The sequence below is a fragment of the Podarcis cretensis genome (assembly GCF_951804945.1).
Source record: "Podarcis cretensis genome assembly, chromosome: 5".
Lineage (NCBI taxonomy): Eukaryota > Metazoa > Chordata > Lepidosauria > Squamata > Lacertidae > Podarcis > Podarcis cretensis.
Genome location: NC_137174.1, coordinates 8,190,540 through 8,209,573, shown reverse-complemented (window position 1 = coordinate 8,209,573; position 19,034 = coordinate 8,190,540). Strand labels below are relative to the sequence as shown.

General features: G+C 43.7%; 1 protein-coding gene across 3 annotated transcripts in view; it reads left to right on the top strand.

Moving 5' to 3' along the window:
* TSC22D1 (TSC22 domain family member 1) overlaps nt 1-19,034 on the top strand; it is a 72,042-nt gene that overhangs the window by 14,906 nt on the left and 38,102 nt on the right. Inside the window, exon 2 of one of the 3 annotated variants that reach the window (XM_079975122.1) lies at nt 4,861-4,888. The exons of 1 other annotated variant lie outside the window; for it this stretch is intronic. In XM_079975122.1, the coding sequence (XP_079831248.1) occupies nt 4,861-4,873 (13 nt within the window). In that variant the 3' untranslated portion in view covers nt 4,874-4,888. Of the gene's footprint in view, nt 1-4,860; nt 4,889-4,958; nt 5,033-19,034 lie in introns of those variants that run through there. One more of the 3 variants, XM_079975123.1, reaches the window with a different exon arrangement.

Genomic DNA, 19,034 nt, shown 5'->3' with positions numbered 1-19,034 from the left:
CAGCAGAAAATAGGGCGTGTCCCCTACAACAGAGCTATAGGACCTGTTCAACGTGAAGCTGGCAGCTTTCCAAGCTTCGGCCCAAAAGCGCTGAGGCAAACCAGCATCAAATAGTAGAGCGTCAGCTGCCTCAGCTAGCATTCTGTTCCGGCGCTCCGCTATGCCATTCTCCTGAGGAGAAAAAGCAACCGTCAACCTGTGACTTATCCCCTTCTGGCAGAAGAAACTGCAGAGCAGACCTGGTGAACTCTCTGCCTCGGTCACTCTGAAAGCTCTGCACCTTGGTGGAAAACTGTAGTTCCACCGCCGCAACCCAGTCTTTGATCAGTTGCGCCGCCTCGCTTTTCTGTTTCAGCGAGAAGACCCAGCCGTTCCTCGAAAAATCATCTGTCAGCTTCTTGTTCCACATAGAGATTTCTCAGGAGACAGATGAGATCAGGCACTCCCATTTCTTTAAGAACTTGCCATAGTTTGCTATGGTTGACACAGTCAAAGGCTTTTGCATAGTCAATGAAGCAGAAGTAGATGTCTTCTACTTCCAGATAGCATGTGGCAAATTGTAGACATTCATTTAATTAGCAGACAGTGAGGTGGGCCCGCTATATTGAATTGGGAGCAGCTAGTGAGGTGGGATCTGTGACAGCTAGTGACATGTGGTCCCATTAGACTGCCCCACTTACTATCTGTATTAGCTTCAGCCTGCGGCCCATCTTACAGGGCAGTACCTTAATAGATTACATTTTTCTAGCCTAAGCAGGTGGCCACTAGACCATGGACAACTGAGGCCAGGCTGGTCCAGGAGTGGCTGTGTTGTTGTTGTTTAGTCGTGTTCGACTCTTCGTGACCCCATGGACCAGAGCACGCCAGGCACTCCTGTCTTCCACTGCCTCCCACAGTTTGGTCAGACTCATGCTGGTAGCTTCGAGAACACTGTCCAACTATCTCATCCTCTGTCGTCCACTTCTCCTTGTGCCCTCCATCTTTCCCAACATCAGGGTCTTTTCCAGGGAGTCTTCTCTTCTCATGAGGCCGCCAAAGTATTGGAGCCTCAACTTCAGGATCTGTCCTTCCAGTGAGCACTCAGGGCTGATTTCCTTCAGAATGGAGAGGTTTGTTCTTCTTGCAGTCCATGGGACTCTCAAGAGTCTCCTCCAGCACCATAATTCAAAAGCATCAATTCTTCGGCGATCAACCTTCTTTAAGGTCCAGCTCTCCAGGTATGGTCCAGGTATAGGAGTGGCTGTACCTGGGCATTAAATGTTGCTGGTTACAGAAGCTGCTTGAGGCTTTAGAATCCAAGAGCCAGGGCTTTTGAGAGAGGGGTGTACATGTACCAAGCCCGAAGCCAGCAGGGCCCCAGACTCTTACCTTCCTTTCTTTCTTTCTTTCTTTCTTTCTTTCTTTCTTGTCTTATCAGACCCCTAAAGCAAAAAAAAACAACAAAAAACTTTTAAAGCAGTTTCTGTGGGCTAAGCCAGCCTTGCTCCTCCTGCCTTTTAGATAATAGATAAAGTCAGAGCTGTGATTGATGGGCGAGTTGTCTGGACACCAGGAATCCCTGGAATCCTAAAAAGCTGCAGTTTCCCCCTCCTTTACATTTCATTTCTGGCCAGTGGCTTCTGTCTCTTTGCAATCTTGATTTCAGATCAGATACTCTCATTTTCTGCAGATTTCACTACACAGTAAGTGTAGAGGATTGTTAAAGAATTCTCCACCCCATGGGGGGGGGGAAGCATTTGTGAAAAAAATAAATCTGTAAGCATTTTGCTATTTTGGGAGGATAGGCAGAGAACAAAACCTGTCCCTGTACAAAGATGCATCACTTTGGTTTAAGGAAGCAAAATTTGGTGCCTTTTCATGCATTTTGTACCACTTCCTATATCCTTACAACAGGCAGGTTTGCCTGAGAGTTGTTGAGTGGACCATGAGAGGAAGTGAAGAAAAAAGAACAATGACTTAGGTGAGCTTAAAATGTGGAACAGCATATGTTCATAGTGTGTGAAGTTGGCAAACTGGTTTTTGTTTCTCTTGCTGTCAAACATTAGGAGTTGAATGTAGCAAATCAAAGTTTGGAGGGGGAATGCCTGCTTTCCCGGTTTTGTGTGTGTTCTCTCCCCCCCCCCCCGTGCTATATTATAAATTATGCAGTTACGGATTTTAATATGCATCAAGTTGCCCCAATATTTTGTTGCTGTTGTTTTCACAATGTGGAGCAGGGGGGTGGAAAGAAATAATCACTGTGCGCTTCACAATTGGAGGGTTATTGATATCCAGTCTCTTGGTTTGTTGTCTTTTCTCCTATGGAAATGCAGCAGTGGTATTGGGGTGAAGTTGATGGTTAATTTTTAGGTTATTAAATTTCTATACTGCCTTTCATCCAGGGATCACAGGGCTGTAACACAGGAAATTTAGGAAAGTAAATTATGTAATCCCAGCTCCACCTTTAGCAATGACATGATGGCCTGTGCATCTCAGGAGTTGTCCAGGGAGCTTCAGTTGCACAGCAATTAGGAGTAATTATTTTCAGCAGCAGCCTTCTCTATTGTCTACTATTCTCCTAAAAGCTGGAATTGGGACCAGTCTTTGTCATAGTGTTGGAAGTGATGCATGTAGAAAATTGGGAAGTGCATGTATTTAAGAGTCTCTAGATGTTGGTGTAAAAGCCACTTGCCACACCTTCTGGAGTTTGCCTCTTAAACACATATGCTCCATACATCTATATAAAAAAAAAACCTTACTCAAGAACCAATTAATCTTCAACATCTCTTGCTTCTTCCCACCTGTGTTCTGTGTTGGCAGTAAAAGGAAGCATACTTGGTTTCAGTGATATATATTTAGTCAGAATCCCCTTTCTTGCAACTTGAAACCATTGGTTTGAGTCCTACCCTCCTGAGCAGGAAAAAAGAAGCTTGTGCCTTCTTCCTTGTGACAGCCTGTAATGAATGTATGGGGGTTGCTCGTGCGTAAGTTGCTACCCTGCCTGGCTAGTTAGCCTGGTCAAACCTTTCCTGACTGGACAGCCCTTCACTTCGTGGCTGTTCAGTTGCTAGCAGAATCCGTCAGTGGGTGTTTCTTAAACTTCTTCCAGCACAAAAGCTCTTTGACGCCAAGTCTACGCCTACTTTCCCTGCGCGGAAGTCTTCTGCGCAGAGTGGGTGTGGGCAGAGGAGGACCAGTGCTCTCCCCGCTGGTCTCCAGCGAAGAGTCCTGGAGACCCCTCTCCGATTCCCCCGACCGCCCCCCCTTTATCCCTGGTGTTACGCTGATTTCCTTCCCCAGCCGAAGAGTTCCCTCTCTCCTTGCTTGCCCCTTCTCCGGCATCGCTTGGGAGCTCTGCCTTCACTCCTGGTTCCGATGTCAGTTCCCTGACACAGCCCTTTGGATATTGAAGATGACTATTGTATCTCCTCTCAGGCTCCTCTTTTCCAGGCTAAACATACCCAACTCCTTCAGTTATTCCTCATAAGGCTTGGTTTCCAGACCATTGATATTCTTGGTCGCCCCCTTAGCACACATCCCAGCATGTCAATATCCTTCTTAAATTGTGGTGTCCAGAACTGGACACAGATATCCACGTGTGGTCTGACTAAGGCAGAATTGAGTGGTACTATTACTTCCCTTGATTTGGACACTATACTTCCATTGATGCAGCCTAGAATAGCATTAGCTTTTTTGCTTCTGCATCACACTGTTGGCTCATGTTAAGTTTGTGGTACACTAAGACCCCTAGATGCTTTTCACATGTATAAAGTGAAGTATCCCCCCCATCTTACATTTGTGCATCTGGTTCTTCCTTACATTTGTCCCTATTAAAATTCATTTTATTGGCTTAGGCCCAGTTCTCCAATCCGTTAAGGATTCCATTTTGAATCCTGATTCTGTTTTCTGCAGAATTAGCTCCTCCTCTTGCAGAGGTGGTACACAAAAACGGACCTCAGATGATCTCAGGGTCCAGCTTAGTTCACTATACACCTGCTAATTGCATAGAATTGCAGTTAGCTTTAATTTGCTGCTGCATTACTCTGTTGACTCATGTTCAGCTTGTGGTGTGCTAAGACCCCTAGATTTTTTTTTCTCCTGTAGTACTGACAAGCCTGGTGTCCCCCATCTTATATTTGTTTAGCTGGTTATTCTTGTCTCAGTGATCCACACCTTGGTGTGTCCCTCCCCCCCCCCCCCGTTGTTGGTTTGCTAGAGATGGATTTCCCAGCTCACTTGGTATTCTAATGACTAGGTTGAGTTGAGGTTCCTTGAAGGATGGTTCTTGTGGTGTCTCTGCACATTACAATTATGGCGACAGAAACAATGGATCAAAGTGTCTCGGTATTTACAAAAGAAACAAAAATCCTAATATGCCAATCTCATGTTTGAAACGCTACATGAGGCAGTTGTTCCATTCTGCATATTCTGCAACGCATGAGTATGGTCAGTTCAGGCAGCTTTTGTGTGTTCAGACATGTTTGATACCAGGGTGTACAGCAATGAACCAAAAAAAAAATCAGCAAACGACTGTCCTACTGAAAGGGAATAATTTGTTGTGTTTTGAAGGTGGGTGTACTGGGGGGGGGGGTATTTTATATAAAATAGGTTGATATAAAATAAAATATATCTCCCATTTGCCTGCATTCTTATTGCATTGAGACTGATTTCCTAGGCTGGTGCCACTTCTTTTTAACCTTGTTTTCAACCACAGTGTGCGCTGCTTCGGTTATATAGATCTTAATGTATTCTGTAAATAGAGCATGTTTGAGTTTTACATCTACTTGACTTTATCTTTTGTTTCTGGGATACTGTGAGAGCCAAAAACGTGACATACACATAAAAATGGATTTATGTTTCTACTGCATTTTTCTTTTGTAGTTGTTTCTTCTAATTTGCTAAACTCTCTTAACTTCTGACTGGAGAAATGAGTGGAGAAATGAAACTTCTTCAGAGGCAACAGACAACACTTTCCCCTGACTTTAGAGACTGCCATGAAGGACGCATTGCATAACTTGAATGCAAAGCGGAACACAGCCGTACATCCTTACAGGTGTGTGTGTATCAAACTGTGCTTAAGTTTGAGAACAAACACTGGCTTCATGTTGTTAACAGAAAGCAAACTATAACCGTGTCGATTACTTAATCTGGAACTTAATGGCAGGCAAGTGTCTGGAAAAAACCCAGTGGGAATATTGCGATACTTCAACAGTATAGTAGAGATTTGAAAAATTTGAACAGAGAAGTTCGTGGATTATGATGCACCTTCCCCTTTGCAGATGGCTAATAATAATAATAATAATAATAATAAATTTATTATTTATACCCAGCCCATCTGGCTGGGTTTCCCCAGCCACTCTGGGTGGCTTCCAACTAGAGATTAAAAATACTGTATTTTTCCATCTATAAGACGCCCCCTTGTATAAGACCCCCCTATTTTTAGCAACTCAATTTAAAGAAAAATAGTGGAGGTGGCCCAAAGTTGTTGAGCTTCTCCCCCCCACCCACCCACCCATGCAGCTGTGGGCAGGAAACACTCAGTGTATTGGACATTCCCTGTTTTTTGAAATGATTTTTGAGTCAAAAAACCTCGTCTAATACATGGAAAAATACGGCACATTAAAACATTGAAAACTTCCCTAAACAGGGCCGTCTTCAGATGTCTTTTAGACTTCGAAGTGCAGGGCCAATATATTGGTACCTCTCAGGTGGGTCCATTGCCATTCTAAAAGAAAGAGGGTGAGTTCATGGTGAGTTCCGACAGCTCCTTTTTCCAGAAAAACAGCACCGGTGACATCAAACCTGGTGAACTTGTTAGTAAAAGAAAAAAGTACTTCGTATATAACATTGGCACAGCTAGAATTGAAAGAGGGAGTGGATATTGATAACTTGCCTTTCAGAGCGTGAGGAGTGCTCTCTTTGTTTCCGCCCATTCCCTCCCACCAGTATGGGGTGGGGTATAATCAATGGGAAAACTAATATTTAACATTTTTTCATGTAAGAAGAAATGGTAGTGGCGATTGACCCTTTTTGTGGCCATGAAAGGTACCTTGTAACAATTGTCTGACTTCTCCAATACATAGAAATAGCTTTTTGGTTGGGGAATTATTTTGAGTGTCCTAATACTCCCACTCCTGTTCATTGTAAGCTCATATAAAACATGAAGAAAGAAAAATCCTAGTTTGCTCCTTCCCCCCATGTTTTCTTTTTCTTTTTCTTTTTGTTATTTGTATTTTGGGATTTTCAAACTGAGGATTTTGTGTTTTAGTACACATATTCTGAAGAGAAACATTGCTTTCTGATAAAAACTACAGATTTCTGCCTGCTTATTTTTATTTATTTAAAAAATCAGGTAACTGAAACTGGTAAAATTAGAAACTCCGCAAGTGTAACTGTACTGGAAATTTTAGTTCAAAAGAATCTGCAACATCTAGAATAATCATGATGGATATTTAATAACGAATGTAACCTTTTGTACTGTGATCCAAGTAAATTTGTGAAATGCTTTGGTCGGGAGAAGGCTAGGAGAAGCCACAATTGTCTCTTCAAATAGGCTGGTGATCTCTGTTCATTACAGGCTTTATTCATCATACAAGGTAAAGTTATGTTGTGTCTGCTGGTTCAAGGAAAATATATAGGTATAAAAGGAGAATTCCTGGATGCTAAGATGCAAGTTGAAAATCACAAAATATGCAGTAAAGCAAAGCATGGAAAATAGGCTGTTAGACCTTTAAAATATGTCTTTCCAAGTGAGTTCCAAATAGTCCCCTCTTCCCTCAGCATAGGAAAAACCAACATGTTAATAAGTTAAAAATTGTTTACCAACAAACTCTCCAAAGGTAAGGTTCATGTGCTTTTCAATACATCACAGAGAAAAGTTGCATAGATTGTAAAACTTGGCTTAGGAAGTGGTAAAGTTCTGAGATTATTGGTATAGGAACACAATAATTGCTTGTGAGGGCCATGTTGCTCCAGTTTAGCTTAGTTCCAGCTTAAGCACATGCCGAGTTCATCCGGTAGACTGAAGGGGGAACAAAGGCTTGATTACCTAGTCCCTCCCAAGGTGAGCTGAACTTGGCAGGACAGCTTTCTCTATGGTCTTAACCCCTTCTGGCATTAATTAGACTTCAGCATATTGGTTATATGAAGCTGGTTATCCCACAGTAACATCTGATGTGCATGAACAAATAACTAGCTCTACAAAACTAAAGTTGACAGAGTTTCCTGCTTAATATCCTAGTATATAACCCTTCCACTTAAGGGACTCTTGATTCTGCTTTTTCCAAAGGATACATGGGAAGTAACTGACCTTGTACAGCTATCTTTAATTGCAGATAATAGTGAATTGTGTGCTTGCTGTGTCTTCTAGACAATGAGCACCACATATCTATTTTCCTTTTGAGTTCTGTGATTGTCCCCCTCCCCCAACTTTACTTAATGTTTTTGAATTTTAGATTAGGCATTAGTGGCAGGCATATCAGAACCGGTTGTTTAATTTTGATTAGTGTCGCTGATGGGAATTTATTATTATTATTATTATTATTATTATTATTATGGTTCCAAAACAGGTAACGACAACCCCACTCACCCCCCAAAAGCATGCAGAGCAGGAAAAAACAAAAACAAAATCAGAAGTCAAGGTACAGAGGCAGTTCCTACATAAGTATACCACGATTACATCCAGCAGAGATTCAAAAGGGGTTATCATGGGTACCCTGTTTCCCGCACAGTAGCAGTAAATGGCTGGTGGGAAATTTTACTTTGTGAGAGGCTGCATATATACAATTTACTTTATATAAATTTACTTTCCACTGTATACTAGGTCTTAAGCAATGCTTCTTCAATTTTCCATTGTGTGTTTTTTCTAAAATAAAGAGATGTGCTCCTGTTTCTGAAAGGCTTTCGATGAATGGTGGTATATGTGTGTATTGGAAGAAGGTCTTGAAAGGCTGATCAGAAAACTGACTAAAGGAACATGGGGATTGTGAAGGATCTTTTCGGCTAGCCTTCCTTTTATTTCCTGAGCACCCTAACAGTGTATGATGGAAAGTCTTCTATTCTCACACTTACTTCTTAGGCCTCCTTACCCTCTTAGTAGCTGCCATTGCGCTGCTTATGTGTCATTTGGAAATACAGTGGTGCCCCGCAAGACGAATGCCTCGCAAGACGGAAAACTCGCTAGACGAAAGAGTTTTCCATTTTGGAGGTGCTTCGCAAAACGAATTTCCTATGGGCTTGCTTCGCAAGACGAAAATGTCTTGCGAGTTCCTGCGGGTTTTTCCCCCTTTCCCCCCCTTTTTCTAAGCCGCTTATCCGCTAAGCCGCTAATAGCGCTAATCCGCTAAGCCGTCAATGGGCTTGCTTCGCAAGACGAAAAAACCGCTAGACGAAGAGACTCGCGGAACGGATTCTTTTCATCTTGCGAGGCATCACTGTAGTAGCAAGGTGTTTCAGCCTCTTGAGTCGGTTTTCCTGCAGGCTGAGTATGGGGCTTTGGTGGGGAGGCACTTTGAGAAATTTGGGCCTGGGGTCACCTGCCTATAGCTTCCTGGGAGCTGGTATGGTCCTGATAACAAGAATCTTGTGGCTCCCAAAGGTTTTAAGGTTGTAGCAGGATCTTTTCTGGATCAGACACGCATCAGGTGAAGTGGCTTTTGGTCTAGAAAAAGTCGTGCTGCAACAAATCTGTTAGTCTTTAAGGCACCACCAGGCTCTTTGTGTCTTTCTGTAGCTGATTTATCATGGCAAGCTTTCTAGACTTTGCCAAAGACAAGGTGTGCAGACATAAAATGCTACTGAACTACTTTTTCTCTGGTTTATATACTCAAAATAATTTGCATATGAAGCAGAGATCCAGAGAAATCAATATATTTTTTTTATAATTAACGGACTCTCGAGCCAAAATCAAATGGGGTCATTAAGTAAATAGTTGATTTATTAGATCTATATCTTGGCCTTTCTGAAAAGATCTCATGGTGATATACGTGGGGTTGTCCCACTTTATTTTTGCAGTAGACCTTGGTTAGGCTGAGAGAAGAGCTTTTCCTAGGTCACACAGTGGGTTTTATGGTGAAGAAGTATTTAACCCAGATTACCTACATGCAACATTTTTGCCATGTTACAACATGCTGGCTCTCAAGTTTGTGGGAATATTTCATGTGTTTTCTTGATCTGAACTAGGCCTTTAGTCCTTTCTGTTTCTGATTTCTTTCCCCTCATTCTGTTTTTTTTGTAACCTTGTTTTTTGTGATCTAAAATGAATGCTAATATTTCAACAGATACAGAGTGACTGAGTCTTAATATTGCTCTCTAGTATGCCCATGAAGAGGCATGGCCAAAGTTAATTATGTCTAGAGCAAAATCTGGGCGGTCTGGCTGAGCCAAGCAGGTAGGTAAAGATGCTTTGTTTGTGAAACAAAATAATGTAAGCCAACACATACTTGATTACCAGTATTGCAAAAACCACAGAATCGCTCTAGAGGTGATTTACTAAGGACAGAGTAGCCCTTTACGTATTGTTGCAGCTATATTTGTGATTTATATTTTCCCCACTCCCAAAACACCCCTCTTCTATAGGAGCGCAATGTGGCTTTGCCAGTTTAGTAGGCCTTTAGCAAGAAGAATCCACGATTATGGATGCCATAATGATATGCCTTTAAAACACAAACTATTCAGTTGTATGCTTAGCAGTGGTTCTAGAACTTGTGGCTCCTCTTTTTACAGGCATTTCAGTTTGGCATTTCACGAAAGTATACTACTGTACATATGCATGGAAATAAAATTCAGCCTCAAGTAAATCAAAGAGTATATCATATTCAGGGAATGTGTGATTAGATCACTAATCTGCTTTGAGACTACAGCTAGAGATCAGAGACTGAAGACTATCAATAGGAGAGGTAATTTTGTGTGAAATAAAATTTCAGTAACATGGAATTGTGGTCATCCTCTGAACGATGACAGTATAAATATTTGAAGCCTTCTCTGCAAGAGATGATCACTGTTTTCAAGAACAACAGTATTTCTGAACTTCCTATCAGTTGCAGAGATTCCCAGTTTCACGAGCTTTTATCTCCCAGATTTATCTCTGATGTGATGTTTCAGTTTGTAACTTTGCATTGCTAGTACATCCATTGGAATAACACGGCATTTTCTTGTTTCAAATAGTGTACTCAGTCATGGCTTAGCTTTCTCAGTCTGTTCTGGTGGTAAATAAATACGTCAAGGGAATATTGTGATCTCCAATGTAAAATCTGCTGTTCAGATGTTAAGTTACTGTTAGAAAGCTAGGCTTGTCCAAAACAAATTGTTTTATGAAGTATCATGGTGCCATTTTCTATACAGCCCCTGTTTAGAACTAGAATATGTGTATTCTTGAACAGGTACATATTAATTAAGATACTATTCTCTCTTCAGTGGACGTGTACCATCTGGCTAGAATTAATTATTTTTTGGAGCATTTCTGATTGCATTTCACCATCACTTACTTTATTTGAGTTCTCTGTAAAAGATAACCATCTGAAGAAGTTATGGAGAACATGGGATAAAATGAGTCAATAGCGAATCTGCTAAATCCAATTTGAAGAATACTGATAGAATGACTGAGCAGGTTTCCTTAAATGTTTTGCTCTTCCTGGAACTAGGGGGAAAATGACACCAGAAATAAATAAGTAAAGGCAGAACTGAAGTCCTGAAGGGCTTGGACCTTTGTATGGAAGAACAGCGAGGATGGCAAACAGCTGAAGAATTAAAGAAATCTGTCTCTTCTGGATCCCATTTTTAGTCTCCAAAGCAAATAGCATCATGGTTTTTATTATCGTCCAAAATAAGATTAAATATTGGACAAAGCACATAATGTCTTAAGCAGTGTTTCATGCTTGCCACTGTTTGGGAGTGGAAGATTATTTTATTACTCCAAGCAACATTTTGAAAATACTTAATGAGCTCTCACTTGTGCAAGGTGACTAGAGGTTATTACTACCAGAGTAATTGGATTACTGCTAATAAATATTTAAAGCCAGATAAAACATGCTTTTTGGTTGGCCTGTAGAGCTGTGTGGTTTTATTTGCAATTTGGCGCACTTAAACTTGGAAGGTGGTGCTTGGCTTTGCATAAGGGGTTGAATAAGAATAAATTTGAAGAACTTAAAATTTACTTGACTAACTTTTTACAAGGAACTTTTATTATTAGTTCATCTAAAAGATTATATGACATGGGGTTGTATCCATTGCTGCCATTCTGCTTGTGCAACAGAAATCCCCCTCTCCTTTCCCCATGCAACCTCAAAATATGGAACAGTTTTTGGGAGCATGCAGGGTGAGGAAGGGCAAATTCAGTTGTGTGAGCAGTATATCGCTTACACAGTGTGAAATACAACCCTTAGTTTATAAATGAAGGGGGGGGCACACACAGATTCTGAGATTTGTTATTTTGTTGTATGTACTGGCTTCAGGAGCCTGTAATACGGTTTACTTATAATATGAAAAAATTGTTTCCATGTGTTAATATTCATGGGGTGGACACAGCTGAATCATAGTTTACATGCATTATAGTCCAGGTTTAAAGCTCTTTGACTCCATTGCTCAGCAGGATTCAATAATGATTTCGCTGGATATTTTATTTTTATTTTTATTTATTCACAGCTTGATTGTAAAAACCTCAAAGTGGTTTACAAAAGATATAACAGTAAAATTAAAAAAAAATTACAACCCAACTTTAAAACATACGAAAGATAAAATACTAAAACAGATTAAAATGACCTTAACTGTTTTAAGCATTTGGACAGGCTTGTCAAAACAGGAATGTTTTTAGCAGGCTCTGGATTAGCTTCTACAATACTAGTCATTTCCTTGGCTATCTAAGCCCAGGGTTGATTGGCAGTAGCTTTCCAAGGTCTCATATTGGGCGCGCCTTAAGCAGTTGCTGCCTGTGTACCTAAGCATCAATGTGCGATGCTCAGATAGTGCTAGATTAGGGGAAACTGTAGGATCTGAAAGGTTTTTACGCTCCTCTCATTGCTGTCCTTGAACGTGGTCGTGCAAAGTATTTCTAACTGGTAAATGCTTTTCTGAAACCATAGTTTTGTTTCCTAAAATCTCAAAGGTATTGTTAGCTTGCTTTCACTTATTTCAAATACTTGCATGCTGTTTTGTTGCATTTTGAATTCTGTTTAACAAGCCTCTGTTTCCTTAGCTATTCCAGGCTTTCTAGTTTAGGGCAACTTCTCTGGTGATTCTGTTCCAGGCGGAATTACTCTGGTCTACGTAGTACAGTGGTACCTCGCAAGACAAATGCCTCGTAAGACGAAAAACTCGCAAGACGAAAGAGTTTTTCGTTTTTTGAGTTGCTTCGCAAGACGGATTTCCCTATGGGCTTGCTTCGCAAGACGGAAACGTCTTTCAAGTTTGTTTCCTTTGTCTTGCAAGTTTGTTTCCTTTTTCTTGAAACCGTGCATTCAGGGGGTGCAGTTGCGACTTGACTTCGAGGAGCAACTCATAGCACACGGTGTGGTAGCCTTTTTTGAAGACTTTGGTGATTTTTGAAGCTTTTCCGAAATCCGTGCTTCGCAAGACGAAAAAAACCGCAAGACGAAAAAACTCGCAGAACGAATTAATTTCGTCTTGCGAGGTACCACTGTAATTACGTTTGAGAATGTTGTTTTTCACTGTTTGGTTTATGAACTGCAGGTTGGAATCTGTGAAGGGAGGGTTGGGTGCTCATTGTGTGCCTGAATAGTGAAACACTTGGATGCTGGTATGTGCCAGTACCAAGATGCCTCTTAAGGTCTTTGCAGATACAGCCCCCAGTCATCTACCACGATGCAACTGACCTTTGTAGAGGCCTTCAGATGCTTCTCACTGGAACTGAATTCAGAGGACATTGCAATTCCATAATTCTTCATGTCTCTGTATTGCTCAGCTGCAAGAGCATTTAGGGCTTACCATGAGGAAGTTTTGACAAAAGCTACTTGAGGTTGTGGCAAACTACAGTCGTACCTTGGATCTTGAACGCCTTGGCTCCCAAACGATCAAAACTTGGAAGTGAATGTTCCGGTTTTCAAACGTTCTTTTGGAAGCTGAATGTCCAATGGTGCTTCCAATTGGATGCAGGAGCTTCATGCAGCCAATCAGAAGCCACGCTTTGGTTTCCAAACGTTTTGGAAGTCAAATGGACAGATTCCATTTGACATCCAAGGTGCGACTGTACTCCAAAAATCTATCTTCGTTCTGCTTCAGGTAGAATGTGGATATCCAGTGTAAATCTTCACTTGAAGCAAAGCTTTAATGTGGCAAATACGGCCAAAACTTCTGAATTATGGTTAGGGATTGAGATGGACTATGCCTGTGCTTTGTGTTCTGTGAAGACCAGATCCGGTAGTGCAGTGTTGTGGCTTTCTGTGGCTTGTTGCTACTTAGCTTGTGGCTTTTGTCTTTGCTCCTGAGAGTATAGTAGTTACGGTTTCAAACGGCAGGTAAGTTTGAAAATGTAATAGCAATATGTGCTCAAGGCTGAATCAAGCTAGAAGGAACTCAACATTACAAATTATCAAATTTCATGATTCATATGCAAATTGTTATGCAGAGAGATGTGTGTCTTACTTAGAACAAGTGCAAATATATTGTAGTTTTTCTAGTCTATTAGTTGTCTTGGTCCTTGTTTTTATTTTCTACTTCCCTTTTTCCCTTTATCTTTTCTCAGTCCCTTATAGTTTTGCAGTACAGTGGTGCCTCGCAAGACGAAATTAATCCGTTCCGCAAGTCTCTTCGTCTTGCGTTTTTTTCGTCTTGCGAAGCAAGCCCATTGACGGATTAGCGAATTAGCGCTATTAGCGGCTTAGCGGCTTAGAAAAAGGGGGGGGGGAGGAAAAAAACTCGCAAGAACTCGCAAGACGTTTCGTCTTGCGAAGCAAGCCCATAGGGAAATTCGTCTTGCGAAGCACCTCTAAAGACGGAAAACTCTTTCGTCTAGCGAGTTTTTCATCTTGCGAGGCATTCGTCTTGCGGGGCACAACTGTACCTCTCATGTTTTTAGTTTCTTTGTACAAAGGTGAGGCCATAATTCAGTGGGAGGGCATATGCAAAAATTTTTTTTTACACATCTCTGAAATGAATGGCATGGGTAGTACTCCCAACGGTATGTGTAAAGTTACTGATAGTAAGTAAATTACTGGAAATCATTTGAAAAAGCCTGTTTCAGCTGTGGGACTGATAGCAATTACCTAAACAATACAAAGCCTGATCCTCCTGCTACTTACGAATGAAAACCCAAGAAACACACACACAAAAACCAGTGTTTGATTTGCATTCAGTGTATACTCTAATTTTCAAGTTTCACATTTGTGCCCAAATGGTTCATTTGCAACAAATCTGGCATATGTTTGCACTGGGGAAAAAATCTTTGTCTTCATTAAATTCCCTTGGGGTTAGATTTTTTAAAAACACGAAATCCTAAATAATTCCTTTTTACGTATTACTGAGCATTTTCCTGAGCCCCCTTTGTTTGTTTTTTAAAAGTAAATAAATTGTCTGGTGTCATAAGCTACATAGTCATTCACCTATTCTTGCACTGCTTTTATGTCTTAAAACACAGGCTGGGGAATAAATTGCGTGTGTGTGTTTCTGTGTAAAGCACTAGGGAAAGTTAATCCGATTTACGCTCATGTTCCTAAATTGCCCTATATATCAGACAGGTAAACCTGCATAGCTTAACTTGCCTGTTGATGTAAATGCCATGTGTTTCTGTGAACCGTTAAATGTTTTTTCTTTATGTTTTTCTGAACAAGCAAGAATGTAATGTGTTTTTAGTTTTTATAACATAACAGAAAATTCTCCGTACAATAAACATCTCCACATCCCACATGAGGGCAAAGCACGGACATCAGCCAAACATGTCCCGCCACAACTGGGCATATGTGGCCAGAGGTTGCATGTTGGAATTATTTTCCTGATACGTATGCTATAGAGGCATACCATATTTCTACAAAATCACTTTTGTTTGTTGTCCATTCAATACTTTTGGTCAGTTTTTCCATAAGAGCCAAACTCCAAGTAAGGTAAAGAGTAAAGGGACCCCTGACCATTAGGTCCAGTTGTGGCCGACTCTGGCGTTGCGGCGCTCATCTCGCTTTATTGGCCGAGGGAGCCAGCGTACAGCTTCCGGGTCATGTGGCCAGCATGACAAAGCCGCTTCTGGCGAACCAAAGCAGCACATGGAAACGCTGTTTACCTTCCTGCCAGAGCAGTACCTATTTATTTACTTGCACTTTGACGTGCTTTTGAACTGCTAGGTTGGCAGGAGCAGGGACCGAGCAACAGGAGCTCACCCTGTCGCGGGGATTCAAACCGCCGACCTTCTGATTGGCAAGTCTTAGGCTCTGTGGTTTAACCCACAGCGCCACCCGTGTCCCTCCAAGTAGACAGCTGCAAATTATCCAAATCCTTTCAATTCTGAACAATCAGTAGATGATCTGCAACCAGTAGAAATGCAATCAGTTCTTGCTGGTCATTCTGTTAATTTATTAAAATAGGTTATACTGTAAAACCAATTGTAGCATACATCAAACAGACTGAAAGACTGCAATCCAGACTCTATAAACCGTAGTGCAAGTCTATCGCATATAGAAACCCTGGCTTCTCTAGCACAGCAGTAATGTTTGGGTATTAATCAGATGACATTTTTGTAGGGTCAAATATTATCTATGTAAGGTTTTGAATGTGTTTTCTCTAACTTGGGCAGATACAATGGCTGTTTAATGAGCATTCAGCCTGATCACTCTCCACTGACCAATCTCCAGCATGGCTGTTTACAAGAGCAGTTCACAACAAGCTGTGGATAACTTTGTGCAAATCCCTAGTCATTCCTTACATAACACGATCCTAACCATGGCACTTGATTGTTAAAGAGAACAATAACACCTTAACAGAGGTGTACACATCATTTTCATATACTGCTGTTGCTCCTCCCTGTTTGATCTATCCCTTTTGAATTAATACATTCCAATTACGGCATTCCAGTAATGAGTCTCATCCCACCAGGTTTCAGTAATGCTTATTATATCATAGCTGCCACCCTGTAAGTAGGATTTAATAGTGTTAAGTTGTGGGTTGACATAGCACACGACACAGCGATTTCTCCAAGTAGCTCTTTATTTTGTAAGCTGGAATAGAACTGACTGCAAACAGCTCAGCCGGCCTGCCTTTATAGGCAGCCGGCTGTCAACATTGTAGCAACAACAGCCCAGCGTTTCCCGCCTAAAATAACTGACATGGACCTGAGTGAAAACTATCTACAGACCTGAGTGAAAACTATATACAGTATCCCCCTGCTGGCCCAGGGTGAAACGTCACTACATAACACCCCTCCCCACCGAGATAAGGCGTTAGTTACAATCGTAATGGTTTCCTTATATACAGCACTACACGTAATGGTTCAATTAGGCACAAAAGCATATCGGTTACATTTCCCATACTTAGACCAACAGTGATACACGTCCAACAACATAGTCCTTTAAGTAAGTTGGGCGCTTGGAAACTCTGCCAGACCGCCGGGGACTGGTAGCCAAGTCCAGAGGGCCACACAGTTCTTGCTGAGGCTGTGGTGCGATCCTAGGTGGCGTTGGAACCAACTCCCCTGGATCCGCTGCTGTGGGTGGAGCCTCCACAAGTGGAGTGGTCTGAGTCTGTGGTAAGTCTGGCAGACCCTCTGAAGCGGCTTGGTTCGGCTCCATGCTGGCAGTTTGCGAGGGAGGTGTAGGTGGGGCCTCGCCATCTGTACGTGTCTCTTCTGGAGCCGCAAGCGCAGTTGGGGGCACCACGGTAGTGTCCAAGTCCCCAACCCTGCGCCTAAGCTGGTCTATGTGCCGTCACCACAAGCGTCCGTCTTCGAGTGCCACCTGGTACGAGCGAGGTCCAGTGACTCCCACTACTGTGGCTGGCACCCAAGGAATGTCCCCCACATAGTTCCGGGCAAAGACCTGGTTTCCTGGGACAAATGACCGTGGCGCGTTGGCACAGCCTGGGGGTTCAGCCACGGCAAAGTCCGGGTGCAGCCGGTCGAGCGGTGACCTGAGGCGGCGGCCCATAAGCAGTTCAGCAGGACTCCGCCCTGTGGCCGCATGAGGGGTGATGTGTTGCACGAACAAGTATTCGGCGACCCGCTCATGCCAGTCTCCCCGGTCCAGGTGCGCCAGTGCCTCTTTTGCCGAGCGCACCATTCTTTCCGCTTGCCCGTTGCTGGATGGATGAAAGGGTGCCGTTAGGGCATGGCGGATGCCCAGTCCCAAAAGATACCGCTCAAACGTGCCTGACGTGAACTGCGGTCCGTTGTCAGAGACAAGGACATCAGGACACCCATGCGTTGCAAACAGGCCTCACAGCACCCGGATGACGGCTTCGGTAGTGGTGGAGGGCATCAGGGCGACCTCCAGCCATTTGGAATAGGCGTCCACCACTACCATAAAGGTCCGGCCGTGAAAGGGGCCAGCCAGATCGATGTGCACCCTCGACCAGGGTGTCTTTGGCGTCTCCCAGGTGTGTCCCTTAGCTGCCGGTGGTGCAGGCCTCGACTCTTGGCACGCTTGACAGGCGGACACCCAGGCAGTGATGGCATCGTCCATATTAGGCCACCAGACGTAACACCGAGCCAACGCCTTCATTTTTACAATTCCCGGGTGGCCAACGTGCAGAGCCTCCAGGACGCGCTGACGGAGTCCCTGGGGAATCACGACGCGGTCTCCCCACAGCAGGCAGCCGCGATGAGCTGAGAGTTCATGTTGTCTGGTTGCGAAGGGCTGGAACTCCGATGCAAAAGGCCCTTGTGGCCACCCCCTCCACACCCAGTTGAGCACCCGGCTGATGGTGCGATCCTGGGCAGACGCGGAGGCCACAGTGGCAGCCGATACAGGCGCTGCCGGAAGATCCTCAATCAGAATGAGCGATGAAGCTGGAGCCGGGTCTTCCACAAATGCTGGAAGAGGGCAACGGCTGAGGGCGTCGGCATGGCCCATTGATTTCCCCGGGCGATGGATGAGCCGGTAGTGGTAGGCAGCCAGGAAAACAGTCCATCGCAGCATGCGTGGCGAGAGGACCGGTGGAGTTGGACGATCACCGGTGAGGAGGCCCAGGAGTGGCTTGTGGTCAGTGATGAGGTCAAAAGTCCTGCCATAGAGGTATTCATGGAACCTCTTCGCTCCAGCCACAAGTGCCAGTGCCTCCTTGTTGAGCTGGCTGTAATTCCGTTCCGTCGGAGATAGCGTCCTGGAAAAGTAGGCGAGCGGTGCTTCTCTTCCGTCTGGAAAACGGTGACTAAGGACAGCACCGATGCCAAAAGGTGAGGCGTCGCAGGCAAGGACCAGCGGCCTGGATTCACTGTACTGTACCAGCACACTGTCTGATGAAAGGAGAGCCTTGACCGCGTTGAAGGCCGCCGTCTCCCGATGACCCCAGGCCCAAGGCGTCTTTGTGCTAAGGAGTCGGTGAAGAGGCTCAGCCACTGTGGCTTTGTGGGGCAGGAACATGTTATAAAAGTTCAGCAGCCCCAGGAACGCCTGCAACTCCGTCTTGTTCTTTGGGGTGGGGGCCTGCTGGATAGCGCGGATCTTGGATGTGGTTGGGTGAAGGCCGGAGGCATCGATAAGATAGCCCAGGAACTCTACCTGTGGAACGACGATCTGGCACTTTTCCCTCTTTACCTTGAGCCCAGCCTCTTGGAACCTGGTCAGCACGGCACGGAGGCGCTCGAACAGCTGCTGGTGTGAGTCTGCAGACACCAAGACGTCATCAAAATATGGTACCACGCCCGGAAGCCCTTGCAGGAGACGCTCCATAAGGCTTTGGAAGATGCCAGGAGCCACACTCACCCCGAACTGCAACCGGCGGCAACGGAATGCCCCCCGGTGGGTGACGATCGTCTGGGCTTCAGCAGTGGCATCATCGACGGGCAGTTGTTGATAGGCTTGGGCAAGGTCCAGCTTAGCGAAGACCTTACCCTCACCCAGGGAATACAGCAGGTGTTGGACAACAGGAACCGGATAAGCGTGCTGCTGAAGTGCCTTTTTGAT